The 14,496-nt window shown below is 48.8% G+C and overlaps 1 protein-coding gene across 3 annotated transcripts in view; it reads right to left on the bottom strand.

Moving 5' to 3' along the window:
* Positions 1-14,496, bottom strand: part of PTPRE (protein tyrosine phosphatase receptor type E) — a 176,602-nt gene that overhangs the window by 21,700 nt on the left and 140,406 nt on the right. For 2 of the 3 annotated variants that reach the window (XM_036735632.1, XM_036735634.1), the window contains 5 exons: positions 13,804-13,880; positions 13,448-13,484; positions 11,767-11,864; positions 5,953-6,072; positions 4,777-4,940 (listed from right to left, as the gene is read on the bottom strand). In XM_036735632.1, coding sequence (XP_036591527.1) covers positions 4,777-4,940; positions 5,953-6,072; positions 11,767-11,864; positions 13,448-13,484; positions 13,804-13,880 — 496 coding nt within the window. The remainder of the gene's footprint in view (positions 1-4,776; positions 4,941-5,952; positions 6,073-11,766; positions 11,865-13,447; positions 13,485-13,803; positions 13,881-14,496) is intronic. The other variant, XM_036735633.1, reaches the window with a different exon arrangement.

The following is a 14,496-nucleotide window of genomic DNA, read 5'->3' on the forward strand; positions in this document are numbered from 1 at the left end:
CCGAACCCTCTCAGCTGAGAAACTTGCCTTATATTTTACTGAAAAATTGAAGTTAATTGAGAGTTCCATCTTGTCCCTTCCTCTTCATCTCCCATCACTCAGGTGCCTTCTGCCCTTCTCTCTTTCTTCAGTCCTGTCTTTCATGATGTGGTGGTCTCACTCCTTGCCAAGGCTAACCCTTCTACCTGCTCAAGTGATCCCATTCCATCCCATCTCCTCCAACATATTGTCCCCTCTGCCATCCCCACCTCTTTTACTGATTTTCAATCCCTCCCTCTCTATTAGCTTATTTCCTACTACCTACAAACATACCCCTGTCTCCCCCATCCTCAAAAACCCCTCATTTGATCTTTCCATCCCTGCTAACTCATATCATATTTCTCTTCTACCCTTTGTAGCCAAACTCCCTGAAAAGGCTGTCTACAATAGAGGCCTATGTTTTTCTCCCTTCTTACACTCTTCTTAACCCCTTACAATATGGTTTCCAACTTCCTTATTTTACTGAAACTGTTCTCTCCAAAGTTCCTAGTGATCTTCTGTCAAACCCAGTGGCCTTTTCTTAAGGCTCATCTTTCTTGACTTCTCTGTGGCCTTTGATACTGTAGATTAGCCTCTCTTTCTTGATACTCTCTTCTCTCTAGGTTTTCAGGACCCACCCCCCCTCTCCCTGGTTCTCCTCCTGCCTCTTTGATGGCTCCTTCTGTCTCCTTGGCTGGGTCCTTCTCCAGATCCTGCCCTCTAAACATCAATGTCCTTCAGGCTCTGTTCTGGGATCTCTTCTCTTCTCCCTAAATAACACTCCACTTGGTGATCTCACCAGCTCCCATGGATTTAATTACCATCTCTATACTGATAATTCTCAAAACTACCTCTCCTGCCCTATGTCTCTTGCCAACCCTCAAATCTCTAGCTGCCTTTCAGACACCACTAACTAGATGTCCAGCAGACATCTTAAACTCAAAATGTTCAAAACAGAACTCATTATCCTTCCCCTTTAGCCCCTCCCCCACCTTCCCTATTACTGTTGAAGGCATTGCTTTCCCCAGTCCCAACCAACCTAGGAGTCCTTCCAGATTCCTCACTGTCTTCTATGAATTCAACCCCCTCCCCCACCAGCATCTCTTGTCCATTTCACCTTTGCAGCATCTCTTGATTTCACCTCTGTAGAATCTCTTGCAGATTTCACCTCTGCAGCATCTCTGGTTGATTTCACCTCTGCAGAATCTCTTGTAGATTTCACCTGTGCAGCATCTCCTATTGATTTTACTTGCCGTACCTCTGGTTAATGTCACCTGTGCAGCAGCATCTCTTGCAGATTTCACCTCTGCAGCATCTCTGGTTGATTTCACTTCTGCAGCATCTCTGGTCAATTTCACACCCCCTTGCAGCATCTTTTGACTATGCCCCCTCCTCTGACACTGCCTCCCCTCCTCATGCAGGTCCTCATCACCTCACATCTGGACTATGGCAATAGGTTGGGGGCTCCAACTTCTCCCCACTCCAGTCCATCCTCCACAGTACTGCTGCCCAGTTGATCTTCCTAAAGCTCAACTCAGATCACATCACACTCCTGCTCATGAAGCCCCCAGCATGACAACCCATTGCCTCTGTGGTCAAACTCTTCACAAATGGACTCTGGCCTCTTTCCTGGGATATCACACATCCTCCACACACTCTACACCTGTTATCCTGCACAAATAACCTTCCAATTTTCCACCTTGGCACAGCTGTGGCAGAATGCTCACCTCTTTGTCTCCACCTTTTAGATCCTGAATTTTCTTTGAAGTTCAGTGCACATTGGATCCTACACGAGGGCCTTCCTGACTTCCCCATTTTCTAGAGCCCCTGCCCCCCAATTCTTCTACCAGTACCTTGCATATTCATATCTCTGGGCACATGGTTTTTTTCTCAATAAAATATAAGGTCCCTGACAACAGGGATCATCTCACTTTTGTCTTTCTGTCTCCAGTAACTAGCAGAGTGCTGGCACACAGGATCGGCTTAGGCATCTTTTTTTTTTTTTAATTAAAAGACTAGCAAAAGGAGGAATATTTAAGGATAAAGTCACTTTTTTTTGGTGAGGCAATCAAGGCTAAGTGACTTGCCCAGGGTCACACAGCTAGTAAGTATCAAGTGTCTGAGGCTAAATTTGAACTCAGATCCTCCTGACTCCAGGGCCAGTGCTCTATCCACTGTGCCACCTAGCTGCCACTAGGAATATTTGAGGAGAAAGCAAACAGGCCCATCTAGGGGTGATGGGATTGGCAGGCAGGCTCCTTGTACCTGATTGAACCCTGATGGAAGAGTAGTTTTACAACAGTTGGAGGAGGATGGGAGAGGCCTGAGGCCATGAGAGTAGGAGAGGGCACCTGAGGCCCTAGCACCTGCGCCAGTCAGGAAGGGCTCTTGTGTAGGACCCGGCATGTGCACTGGGCTTTGAAGGATATTAGGGATCTAAGAGGCAGACATGAGGAGGGCCAGTATTCCAGAAATTCAGGGTGGCATATCCAGAGGCAGAGAGGTGATATTATTTGAGAAATTATATTTATTACAATGATCAGAGTAATTGCTTAGACTTATGTGGGACGTTAAAATTTACAAAATGCTTTATATCCATTGCCTAAGAGTCCAGGTGAAACCTAATTTATAAATAATAAATACAGTCCCTCAGCAAGGATCTGAGTCCTCCTATTAACATGGTCCCTTGACTTAATTGCTCAAGCTACTTAGCAATGAGATGTGAGAAACAGAGCTGAAGCCCCCAAACCAACCTTTTAAAATCATCTCAGGACAAAAAGCTGAGAGCAGTGACCAGTGGCCTTGCTGGCTAACCCCCAAGAGAAAGAATCGGGAATGTGGGATGTTTGCCTTGTCTTTCCCATTTCCATAGAGATAAGGTCACAGATTTCCCTTCCTGAGCTTCCCTGCTAACCAGCATTTTACAGGAAGCTGCCACTAAGATGGAAGGTTTAATTGTTAGTGGAAATTGGGTGGGGCAGAGAAGAGGAACGGGGAGGGCAGGGAAGGAAGTAACAACAGCTGATATCTTTGTAGAACCCACCTATGTCGTCTCATTGGAGTCTCCTACCTACTAGGTAGGTGCTAACATTATCTCCCTTTTACACATGAGAAGACTGAGGCTCAGAGAAAGACTGACTTGGACAAGGTCACACAGCTATTAAATGTCAGAGGCTGGAGTTCAACCCAGCCTCTCCATTCCCCCAGGCTGTCCCTGGTTTATTCTACAGCCAAAAGACAAGGATTTAATTATTAAAGAAAATCACAGGTATTCCAAAATGTCATGAGTGGTGTTGATTGGCACTGTGGTATGAGGGAGATTGTGAAGCTGTGGACTGAGAGTTAGGACAGCTGAGTTTGAATTTCACCACTAATCCTTCCTGCCTGGGGGAGTCATCTCATCTCTCTGGGCCTCAGTTTACTCAGATGTAAAGAAGGGGATGGGACTGAGATTCCCCTAATATCTTTTCCAGGTTTAAAAAAGTTCGATAATGGAACAAGCATTTCTTAAGTATCTACTATATGCCAGGCATTGTGCTGAGAACTTTACAAATGTAATCTCATTTGATTTTCATGACAACCCTGTGAGATAGATGCTATTCTTACCCCCATTTTTACAGTTGAGGAAACTGAGGCACGCAGGTTAAGTGACCTGCCCGTGGTCACAGGGTCTGAAACCAGATTTGAATTCAGGTCTTCTTGACTCACCAGCCAGCACTCTATCTACTGCCCCCCACCCCACACTGCCTCTATGTCTTTAAATACTTAAATCAGTAAAAGAGAAAGAGCCCATGGCCATCAGGCCAATGAGAAAGAAAACACCAGAAAGCCAACAAAGTTGTAAAAGCCAATTAAACACTGAAACAGAAACACTGAAAGGCAAAAAAGACATTAATTAATAAGAGCAAAAGACCCTAAATGAATAAAAAGACGTTAATAAGAGCAAAAGACCCTAAATGAATAAATAAAACGAAGAATGACTTGATCTAAGAAAAGAAAGAAGACAACCAAATGATCAGAAACAAAACTGAAAAGGCTGAATTTACAACTAACGAGGAAGAAGTAAGAAGAAGCTAGAAACTATTTCACCCAATTTTATGCCAACAAAATTGACAATTTAAATGGTGGAAAATATTTACTGAAATATAAAAGCCCAGATTAAGGGAGCAGGAAATAGAGGATCATAGAGAAAATGAAACACTCCCTAAATTTACTCTCAAAGGAAACAAAAAGTGAATTGTAATTTAAAGAACATTATATTATAAACAGATATATTATAAACACTATGTAAACATATATATTAAAGAACATTAATATATAAAGTGTTGGCAAAAATAGGAAAAGAAGGAGTTTCTATTATGATAGAAATACAGGCTTGATACTGAATTCAGGGAGAGTCAAAACAGAGAAAGAAAATTAAGCCAGTATCCACAATGAAGATGATGCTACAAACTCCCATTTTCACAGCACCCTAAAGTGTACAAAGGGCTTTTCTCCGGGTCCAGGCGCTGCCACTTTTTAGCCATTTGATTTTTGGCAAGCCATGCTGGCCTCAGTTTCCTCAACTGTAAAAAGGAGTGTGTCCTAAATGACCCTGAAGGTTCCTCTCTAGTTCTAAGGCACCATGAACCTCTGCATCAGCTTTTAACAAATACAAATTCCATTCTTAGAAGGACAAAATGGATGGAAATGACCTCTGGACCTCCTTGTCTGTCCTGGCAACACCAGTGGCTGATGGCTCTGAGACTCGGGACATACCTGCAGTGAACAGTGATTGGCCCTGCATGAGAAGGATTCAGGGTCTTCACTTTTTTCAGAAACTTCAGCATCCCAATGGGGGTGAAAGGTACCCCGAAGTCGGGCCAGCTGGTGAAGTGGAGCTGGGTCACCAGCCGTGGGGCTTTGCAGCCATCGTGGAGCTGCTGAGAAGACAAGGAAACCGAGGATGAGCCTGGTGGGTGGTAGCAGTGGCAGCCCTGGCACTCACAGGGTGGCTGGAAATCCCTCCTGCTTCCCCTGAGCACTGCCATGACTTTGCAGGTAAAGACACCAACCCTGAAACCTAACTGTTCTTGGTGAACTCCTGCCTGCATGGGAATCCCTGTCTCACTGGAAGCACTCTAGGCAGGAAGATACAGGTTCAGCTCCCATGGACACTAATTAGATGTGTGTCCAGGGTTCAAAGTCCCTTGACTTGTTTGAGCCTCAGGCTTCTCACTTGTAAAATGGGGGTAATGATACCCTTGGTGCCCACCCACGAGATCGTTGCCACACTCAGTTAAAATGATGGAATCAAAGCAGCGGGCCAGCTACGAGGCGCCATGGACGTGGCAGGTCATCACCCCCAGTGCTGGGCACACACTAGGCGCTGAAGCAATGCTTGTTGACTCCATGACTGATGATTATGCTGGGACCAGATTCACCACCGGATGCGAGAATGCAGAAAGCAGCCTGTCATGTCTGCTCCTTGTATTAACATTCTGACTTCAGAGCCAAGAGACCTCAGCAGATGCCCTCATTTTCTCCATGAGGAAACTGGGGCCCAGGGACACTTGGCAAGAATGGACAGAGGCATTTTTTCCTAGAAAAGTCCTCAACCTTTCTCAGGCTGTGCTGGCTGGCTCCCATTCTGGGCAATGCTGACGAGCCTGGAGATCTGGATTCCCCACCAATGACAGGCCAGAAAAAGCAGGCTGAGAAATGTGCAGGGATGGAGGCAGGCCAATGGCCTGGCAGGGAAGGAGGAGACAGAAAGAGGAGGAAAAGCAGACGCAAGAACAGAGCGGGAATCAGGCTCTGATTTTTCACTCAAAGGGCGAGAGTCTGTCCTAAGCAGCTACTAGTCCTACATTTTTATGGAGGAAATTCCTGGTATTGATGCTTCCTTTGATCCCAGAGCTACCCTGGAGAGGATAAGCTGCAGGTGATACTCACTGACTGTATGCAAAACTTCCGGATGGTATAGTCCACCAGGACGATGCAGTCTTCCACGGAGACTCGGATATTTCCATACATCCAGCATCCCTGGTCTGGCCAGTACTGATGGCATTTCTCCTAGAAGAATAAGAAAGGAGAGGTTGGCAGATTGGTGGCTCCTATGTGTGTGCATACACACACGCGCGTGCGCGCACACACACACTTGTGCGGAGGCATAAACAAAGAGAAATCTCAGCAAAGTCCTCCTGAAATGTGAGTGCTGGGAACATTCTGGCTTTTTCCCTGGGAATATTCACAGTGAGTAATGTCTCAACCAAAAGAAGGACTTGTACCAGCCTACTTGCCTGATGACTGTAGAATTTAAACCTGAAAGGGACTTTGGAAATGGCTGGGTCCAGCCTTCTCATTTCAGAGGTGGAGTCTGAGACCAAGGGAGAGGAAATAATTGGGCCGAGACCATGTCTGGACTCTTTCTTCTCCTTGATCCCTCCTACCCAAGCAAGGGCCAAATAACATCACTTTATCTCCCCTCAGCAAAGGGGCTGCCTCCTACAAGAAGCCTGCCCTGATTTTCCCTCTTCAGTCATGGCATATTTATGTCTTTGTATAAGTTGGGCATCCCCCTTGGTAAGAGATTCTGAATTTATATGTCTGTATCCTAGTTCAGGACCTCGCACATAGTAGGTGCTTCAAACATAAATGCTGGAGATGGAAGCATAATTTTTTTTCACTTTATTTGTGTATGTGTGTGTTTGCAATATTGCTAATTTGGAAATACATTTTACATGACTATAATCGATAACGTACTGCTTGCCTTCTCAAAGGGTAAGAAGGGAGGGAATTTGGAACTCAAAATTTTAAAAATGAATGTTAAACTTTTTTTTAAATGTAATGGGGAAATTGTTATAGAAATAAAAATATATTTAAAAAATAACTGCTGGATGAAAGGAAATGTCATTGAATTGTTGAAGCAGCAGGTGGGGATTCCAGTCCAGACTGTGGACCTGCAGAGTCTGCCAAGCAGAAGGGGCATCTTTGGCGTCTCAATCTCTCCCTCAGTAGTTGTTTCTATATGTATCATTTATTAAGTTGCTCCTTTTTCCAGGCACAAATATGATCCATCTTTCAAGTGAGATCTAAAACCAAGAAACACCAGCAGTCCTAATTAGCTTTGCTGAGGACCCAACGTCTACACGTCCCTAGTCTGGCTGCCTCCTGTCTTTTCCCTCTGATGCATCAGGCCTCTCCCAAAACTATGCAAGCCAATGACATCGGCCTTCTGGCTGCTCCTCGCACACAACGCTCCATCTCCCGACTCTGTGTCTCACACAGAAAATACGTTTCTTTCACTTTCCTGGGCTGTGAGATCTGAGCCGACCATTCACCGGCCAGCTGCACCTGCCTCGTCCGTGTACACAGGACCGGACAACTGCCAACGGCAGAATCACTATCCTTAGACAGGCGGCATCTCCTTTGGTGCTCAGACTCTACATCCACTCTGAGTAGGAGCCTGGATCTCAAAGTCAGGCTCTGGACAGGGCAGCTCCATCTCAGAGCACGGATCCAGCTTCTCACTGGTCCTAGCAGCCCAACCTTTTGGCTTTTTTGGAAAGCAGATTCACCGGATTTTGACAAAGGATGGGAAGGATCTTCCAGGAGAAGCCAGTCCCGAGAATGAAGTTCTAAAGACCCTAGAAGAAATGATTCCAGTGTGGACATGAAAGAGGGGAGCTGAAAGAAGAAGCCAATATGGTCCTAGAGGAGCTCATCTCCTTTACAATAACGTCACGGAGAAGGTGGAATAAGGAGAGCCGGCATTAACACAGCACCGACGAGTCCCTAGCACTTCACAGACACGACCTCATTCCATGCTTACCACCACCCCGCCAGGTAGGTCCTGCAGGTACGACTGTACCCATTTTAGAGAAGAGGGAATGGAGGCAAAAGGACCCCCCAGGGCCACACTTGAGCCCTGCCCTAGCCTTGGTCCTGACGCCAAGCCCAGCATTCTCTCCCCACCTCACCCCCACCCCGTGTCATTCTATGGGGAGCAAGGACCAGTAACTGAGAGCAGATAAACTAGAGATTGTGGCCCGTGAGAGCAGAGTCCAAGCCCGGCAGGACCTGGGATTGGCGGGAGAGAACGACAGCACAGGTTGAGTTTTTAAGCTGTCCTGGGGTGGGGTGGGTGGTGGGCAGGAAAATCGAAGATGGCTGGACCCCTGCCCTACGTGGGTGGATGACCTCAGACGGCGTGAAGAAGATGAAACTATTTAACAATATTATAGAGCGCCTGCTATGTTCCAGCAGGCCCTGTGCTGAGCGCCGCTTGTTTGGTTGGTTTTTTTTGGAGGGGGGGGGAAGGCAGGGCAATTGGGGTTAAGTGACTTGCCCAAGGTCGCACAGCTAGTGTGTCAAGTGTCTGAGGTAGGACTCAAACTCGGGTCCTCCTGCCTCCAGGGCCAGTGCGCCACTCACTGGGCCACCTCGTGGTCCCCAAGCACTTCTTAATTATTATCTCATCTGATCCTCACAACAACCCTGGGAGATAAGGGCTATTGGTACCCCCATTCTACAGATGAGAAATCTGAGGCAGAGGGACGTTACATGACTGGTCCAAGGACACACACATAGGACATGCCCAAGCTGGGGTCTGGACCTAGTTTCTCTGACTTTAGGTGTTTTGGGCAGCCCAGAATTACCCGGTCTCCCAGCCCCTCCTACAGCTCTGTGAGCACCTCAGGACAGGCTGGGGGATGAGGCCTTCTTCCTCCTACCCGAGAGGCATTTTTGAATTAAGGAAATGAGAACCATAGGACAGTCCCGATTTTTCAGGAAATGCAACCTGGAGGGGGAACTTTAAGCCCAGGTGCCTAAGAATATTATTTAGCCAAAGTGCCTTTTTTTTGACCAAAGGGGCAGGATTTCACAATCTTGGCCCTGGTGGACGGAGATCTGAGAACCCCAAAAGAAGCCTCTTCAAATCAGGAAACAGGAACTTGATTGAGGAAGGATTTGATGAGAAATGATTAATCTCCAGTAAGAGAGGGAGGGCAGGAAAGAGGTGAGTCAGGGTGTGGGCTGGGACAAAGAGCGCCTCAGAGTGACTGGAGGGGGAGGGAAGATCTCTGAAACCCCACTGGGCTCCCCCATTCTCTCCCCGACCCTCCATGAAGGGATGAAGCCTCCCTGATCCCATCAGACAGATTACTAGAAGACTCCAAATTAGAAGCTTCTTTCTATGCAGTGGCAAGGGGGTGTGATGGAAGCTTAGAGGGCTTTGGTTAATCAACATTGCCAGTTACCTAAGAGTTCTCAGGGTCAGTGAATTGAGGAGGGACCTTAGAAAACGTTCACTTATGAAATGAGGTAGGATGGATGGCTTTGGGGTGCTTTGAGCTCCAAATCCGTGCTCTTAGAAAGGCCTCATTTCTAACACGAGTCAGCTGGGAATGAGCGATCCCTTGGTTCTGGTGCCTTCCCTCTGCTGACCCAGTGAATCTTTCCAATATCTTGTTTGGACTGAGCTGCTGGTCTGTTGTCTTCCCCAGTAGACTGTGAACTCCCTGAGGGCAGGGACTGGCTTTCACCTTTGTCTGCATCCCACACTACCTGGCATGTAGTGGGTGCTTGGTAAATGTTAATGACTGACTACCTGCTTCACAGGTTCATTGAGATGTAAGCTTTTTGAGGGCAGGCACAGACCGACTGACTGAAGAAGAAACACTTATCAAGAGCTTATGTGCCACCCAATGGGCTTGAGAGTGGGGAAGAGAGGAGGGGAGGAGGGGAGGAGAGGAGGAGGAGAGGAGGAGGAGAGGAGGAGGAGAGGAGGAGGAGAGGAGGAGGAGAGGAGGAGGAGAGGAGGAGGAGAGGAGGAGGAGAGGAGGAGGAGAGGAGAAGGAGAGGAGAAGGAGAGGAGAAGGAGAGGAGAAGGAGAGGAGGAGAGGAGAAGGAGAGGACAGGAGGGGAGGGGAGGGGAAAAAAGATGGCCTTTGTCTTCAAGAACCTTGGAGTCTAAGGGGAGAGACAATACCCATAAATGGGGGAGAGCTGCCAGATCACAGGGCTAGCAGATGGAGCGCCAGGCGCTTCATGCATCCTCATCGACTGATAAAGATCCAAAGGAAGAAGAGGCTAACCCCCTCATTTTACATGTGGGTAAATCGAGGCCCAGCCACTAGGTAGACAAAGCAATTCCAAGTTCCTCCTGAGAAGGAAGAAGGATCCTGGGCAGGAATTTAGCATACTGGGCATCACCTTCTTTGTAAAACCCCATGTACCCATGGGCCCTCCCTGCTGCTCCAGAGCATCTTGATGGCTCTGATCCCCACTGGACTAAGCGCTGGCATTGAGGACGAGGGAGGGGAGAGGCATCAGTGGGGGTCTAGGGGTACTGGCGGGGAGCTGAGAAGGAATGGGCTCAGACACTGGCTGGCTGGCCTCCGGGGAGCCAAGAAGGGAACTGTAAGAAGGATGCCTGACAAGGCTCCAGGTCAGCAAGACTTGGTACTGAGGAAGGAAGCCACTGAGGCCAGCCTTCTGCCAGAGCCTTCTCCATCCTCCTCCAGGGGCCTTCCCTCTCTCAATCATCCCCAATCCACCTGTTTCTCTTTTCTTTGCATGAAGGTGTCTATGCATTATCTCCCCCTCGAGAGGCAGCACTGGGCCTGGGGTCGGAAAGACCTGAATTCAAATCCAGCCTCAGACACGTCCTAGCTCAGTGACCCTGGGTAAGTCACTTCTGTCTGCCTCAGTTTCCTCCACTCTAAATGGGGTAATGATAGCACTTACTTTGCAGGATTATTCTGTGGATCAAAGGAGATGATAGTTGTAAACGTTTGGCATAGTGCCTGGCCCAGATAGGGGCTTGATAAATGCTTTGTTGTTCCCTTCCTTCCTCCCGGGCAGAGACTGGTTATTTAACAGAGTGCCTGGCACATAGTAGGTGCTTAATCATCAAAGCTAGCTGACTGACATCTCCCCTAAGAGAAGCCAAGCAGGCTCAGCAGGGAGCAGAGCCCCGATGCTGATGTCAGAAGACCTGGCTTTGGAAGTGGGCTCTTCCACTGGAGCAGTGACTGGAGGTGAACCCCTCTTCTTCTCTGGGCCTCAGTTTCTATCTCTATAAAATGAGGGCCTTGAGCCTCCCCCCCCACCACACCCAGGTCCAAAGTCACAGGATGCTGGGATCCCTCCCCTGCCCCTCCTCCCACAGCCTCTCCCTCCCACCCCCCCACCCCTGTAGCGTCTCCTGACCTCTCCCCCTTCTTTCCTCTGACTCTGCCTGCCCCCTTTGTGAGGGTCATTTCTGTGGAGTCTCTGAGTCCAAGACCTGGGAAGGAGGCAAAGACTTCCTTTTCCAGTGTAATGGATCCCTCTACCGGCCCTTTTTCAGCCCACCTCTGGAGTATGGTTAAAAAAGAGCTGCACCCTCCTCACTCTCCCCAGGAGGCCCCCATCCACTTTCCTGGCCTCCGTCAGAGGGCCCACCTCTTGCCCACACTCTTCAGAGTTAGCACTTTGCATGGCTCCCACTTACTGGGTGACTCCCTTTGGAAAAACCCGCTCAGGTCAGATGAAGCATTGCAAGATTTTTCAATCATAACTCAGAGCTGTCCACAGAATAAGATGGAAAATAAACGATGTGTGTTAGTCATCAGAGGTCTGCCTTTGAGATGAAAATGTCGCAAGCCCCTGAAACGCTCTGGGCAGCTGAGGGGAGGTGGGGAATGAGGGAGGGAGGAAAAGGAAGTGGTTAGAGCTGGCATCCCAAGCCCGAGGGGGCGGCCCTTCAAAGGTCTCCCTTACCTCTTTTCTTTCTTTCAAGTTGGTCAGCATGACGATGGTCGCCGACTTCTGCTCCCAGATCATCCTCCAGAAGTCATTGACGGTTTCCTGTTTGGGGCCTGCAGATGAAAGAAAGAGCCACAGCCTAATGGCCGCAGGACCTGGCCCCCGGCAGCCTGAGGCCTGGTGGTCATACACCAGATGTGTATTCACCTCCCGCTCCAGAGAGGAGGGAGAGAGCTCTCTTCCACCAAGCTGGACAAGAGGGATCTGACAGGTCAGGGCAGGCAGTGCAAGGGGCATTCATTAGGCACTGACTGTATTCATGGATCTCGGTCCATTCATTGGTGGAATACTCTGCTGGTTAGTTGGACAAACAGTCCCGCAGGGAGGATGAAGTCCCCTTCTGACAGAAGCTTGGTCCATCTGGGAGTGAGGTCAGGGGGAACGAGCCCCGGGATGAGAGGAGGGGGTCACCGGCTCTGGCTCCACGCCTTGCTAGCTGGGAGACCAAAGGCAAATCCACCTTCCCCTGGCAAAGGGAGACAGTAGCACTCATCTCCCACAGAAGGAAGGTAGGGCAAGTCAATGGGCAGGGAGGTTCTTGGTCACACAAAGAAGCATTCCCTGAACCAACAGTAGTAGATGAACTAGGCTCGGCTACCATAGAGGCCGTGTCTTCCCATCCGCTGGCTATCATGCCTGTCTGGGGATGGCAGGATGGGCACCACCAAGGAACATCGGAAAAGGAATGAATGAACAGTGCCAAGCTGCCTCTGGCTTGCTGAAGGCAGGATGAACACCATAGAACGTTTAGAAGCTAATTACCAGAACGCTGTCATTTTGATCCATGTGACAGACCATGAAAGGCCTTGGAGAAGCTATTCAGTGACTACATACATGTGTATAAACACACACACACACACACAGTTGGTGTGGAATCACAGAAATTTCCTACGTAGGATGCGTGTGCACACACACACACACACACACACATAAATAAACACACAACCAGAGGTTTAGCACTAGGCTGGAGAGGGTCTTATCTCATTAATGAAGAAAGCTGAGACTCAGAAAGGTTGACTGATTTTCTCAGAATCACACAGGTAGTAAACAGGAGAGTCAACATTTGAACTCAGGTCCTTGGACAACAAATCTAGCCCTTTCCCCAAGAGTATGCATTTTCAAAGGAGATTGCACTGGGGATCAAGGCTGTGTGGCGGGGGAGGGGAAGGGGGCATGGTGCCGGCTCTTTCCTTCTTGGTGAACCAGGTCTAAGTCACCGATGAGCTGCCAGTCTGACTGAACTGGTAGAGAGAGTTTCCACGCTAGGATTTCCCCACACCAGTGTCCTCACAGGTATGGACGGAAAGAGACATCTACAGTATACGTATGCCCCAGCCACCTGTGCTTGCACACACAGTGTGCCTGCATCTGGAGCCTGCAAAGGCTGAGCTGCATGTTCTGGGGAGTGCTGGAAGACAGGCAGCCTGCTCTGACCCGGCCGGGCCCTGAGGGCAATCACTGAGAACCCGCCCTAACCCTAAATGCCCATGCAGAGGGTGTCCCAGGCTGCCACAGAGGACAGAGCTTCCCTACAGGCTGACATAAAACCTCAGTGCTGCCGCTGCTGCTTCCAGTCGTCTCCCACACTAATGAGAAAGAAGGAAAGGGACGGAAAAGAACCGAGAAAAACACTTACCTTGAGCCGCGATGAATTTATTCTTCTCTTTGTAACCCTGCAGAAGGAAAATGGGATTTGTGATTTCCTGCAGCGGTTTCAGTGAGTTGGAATGTGGCTCAGGATAGGCCCCAGCCTTTTGTCTGCAGAGCTCCCAGGTGAAAACACTCTCCTCTCAGAGCACGTGGGCATCTTTGCTCTTTATTGTTATCCCCGCCACCTGATGGGCCACTGAGAGTTTGAGTGACTTGACCTGGGAGGAATCATTTGAACCCCAGTGTCTTCCTGTCCCAAAGACAGCTCTCTACCCACTATGGCCCATTGGGATTTGCCTAATAATAGGTATTTGATGGCTGAGGAGAAAACCCTCAACTTACATCTATATACGAAGCATTGATGTAATCTGAGCATGGAATGCCATCCGCTTGGCTGAGAATCACCCTGGAGTGGTCATCTGGAAGGAAACAGGGTGTCAGAAGAGGGTGCCTCCAAAGCCACATCGAGCCAGTGTCCAATTGGAAGACCCATGCAAGAGGGCTGGGCCCACCCAGCAGTCTCCCTAAAGAAGCTTCTCTATTTCTAGGTGCTGGGCTGGGGTCTCCTGAACCAGGATTGCTTTGGACTCTAAAGTCCAGAAAAGGATATATTCAACGGGGACCACAGGACATGGGAAGGTTCAGGAGATCAAGGTTGAATGTTTTCTTTTCTCCAAATTACCCGTCAGCCAGTGAGCACCTCTCACCCCCAGCTCCACGAGATGTGTGCCTTGGGTGGGCAAAGCTTTGTCTTGATCTCCCCTTTGTCCCCATTACATTCCATTACTAATCATACTGACAAGTGAGTGCATTCACGCAGGCCTCCCCTTTGACCATGAACTCTGAAGGCAGCCCCTTTGTTTGCCCGGAGCCCAGGGCCTCACACATGGTGCATGCTCAGTGAGGGTTGGCTTGAGATGCATGAGGCAGCTTATAAGGCCCAAAGGAAATAAGGAAGGCCAACACTTTATTACTCAGAAAGGTTTCTCTTGTGACCCAATGGTTTGGACTTGGCAGGACTTCCTGGGCAGCAGA

Source organism: Trichosurus vulpecula, chromosome 8 (genome assembly GCF_011100635.1).
Source record: "Trichosurus vulpecula isolate mTriVul1 chromosome 8, mTriVul1.pri, whole genome shotgun sequence".
In the NCBI taxonomy this organism is placed as follows: Eukaryota; Metazoa; Chordata; class Mammalia; order Diprotodontia; family Phalangeridae; genus Trichosurus; species Trichosurus vulpecula.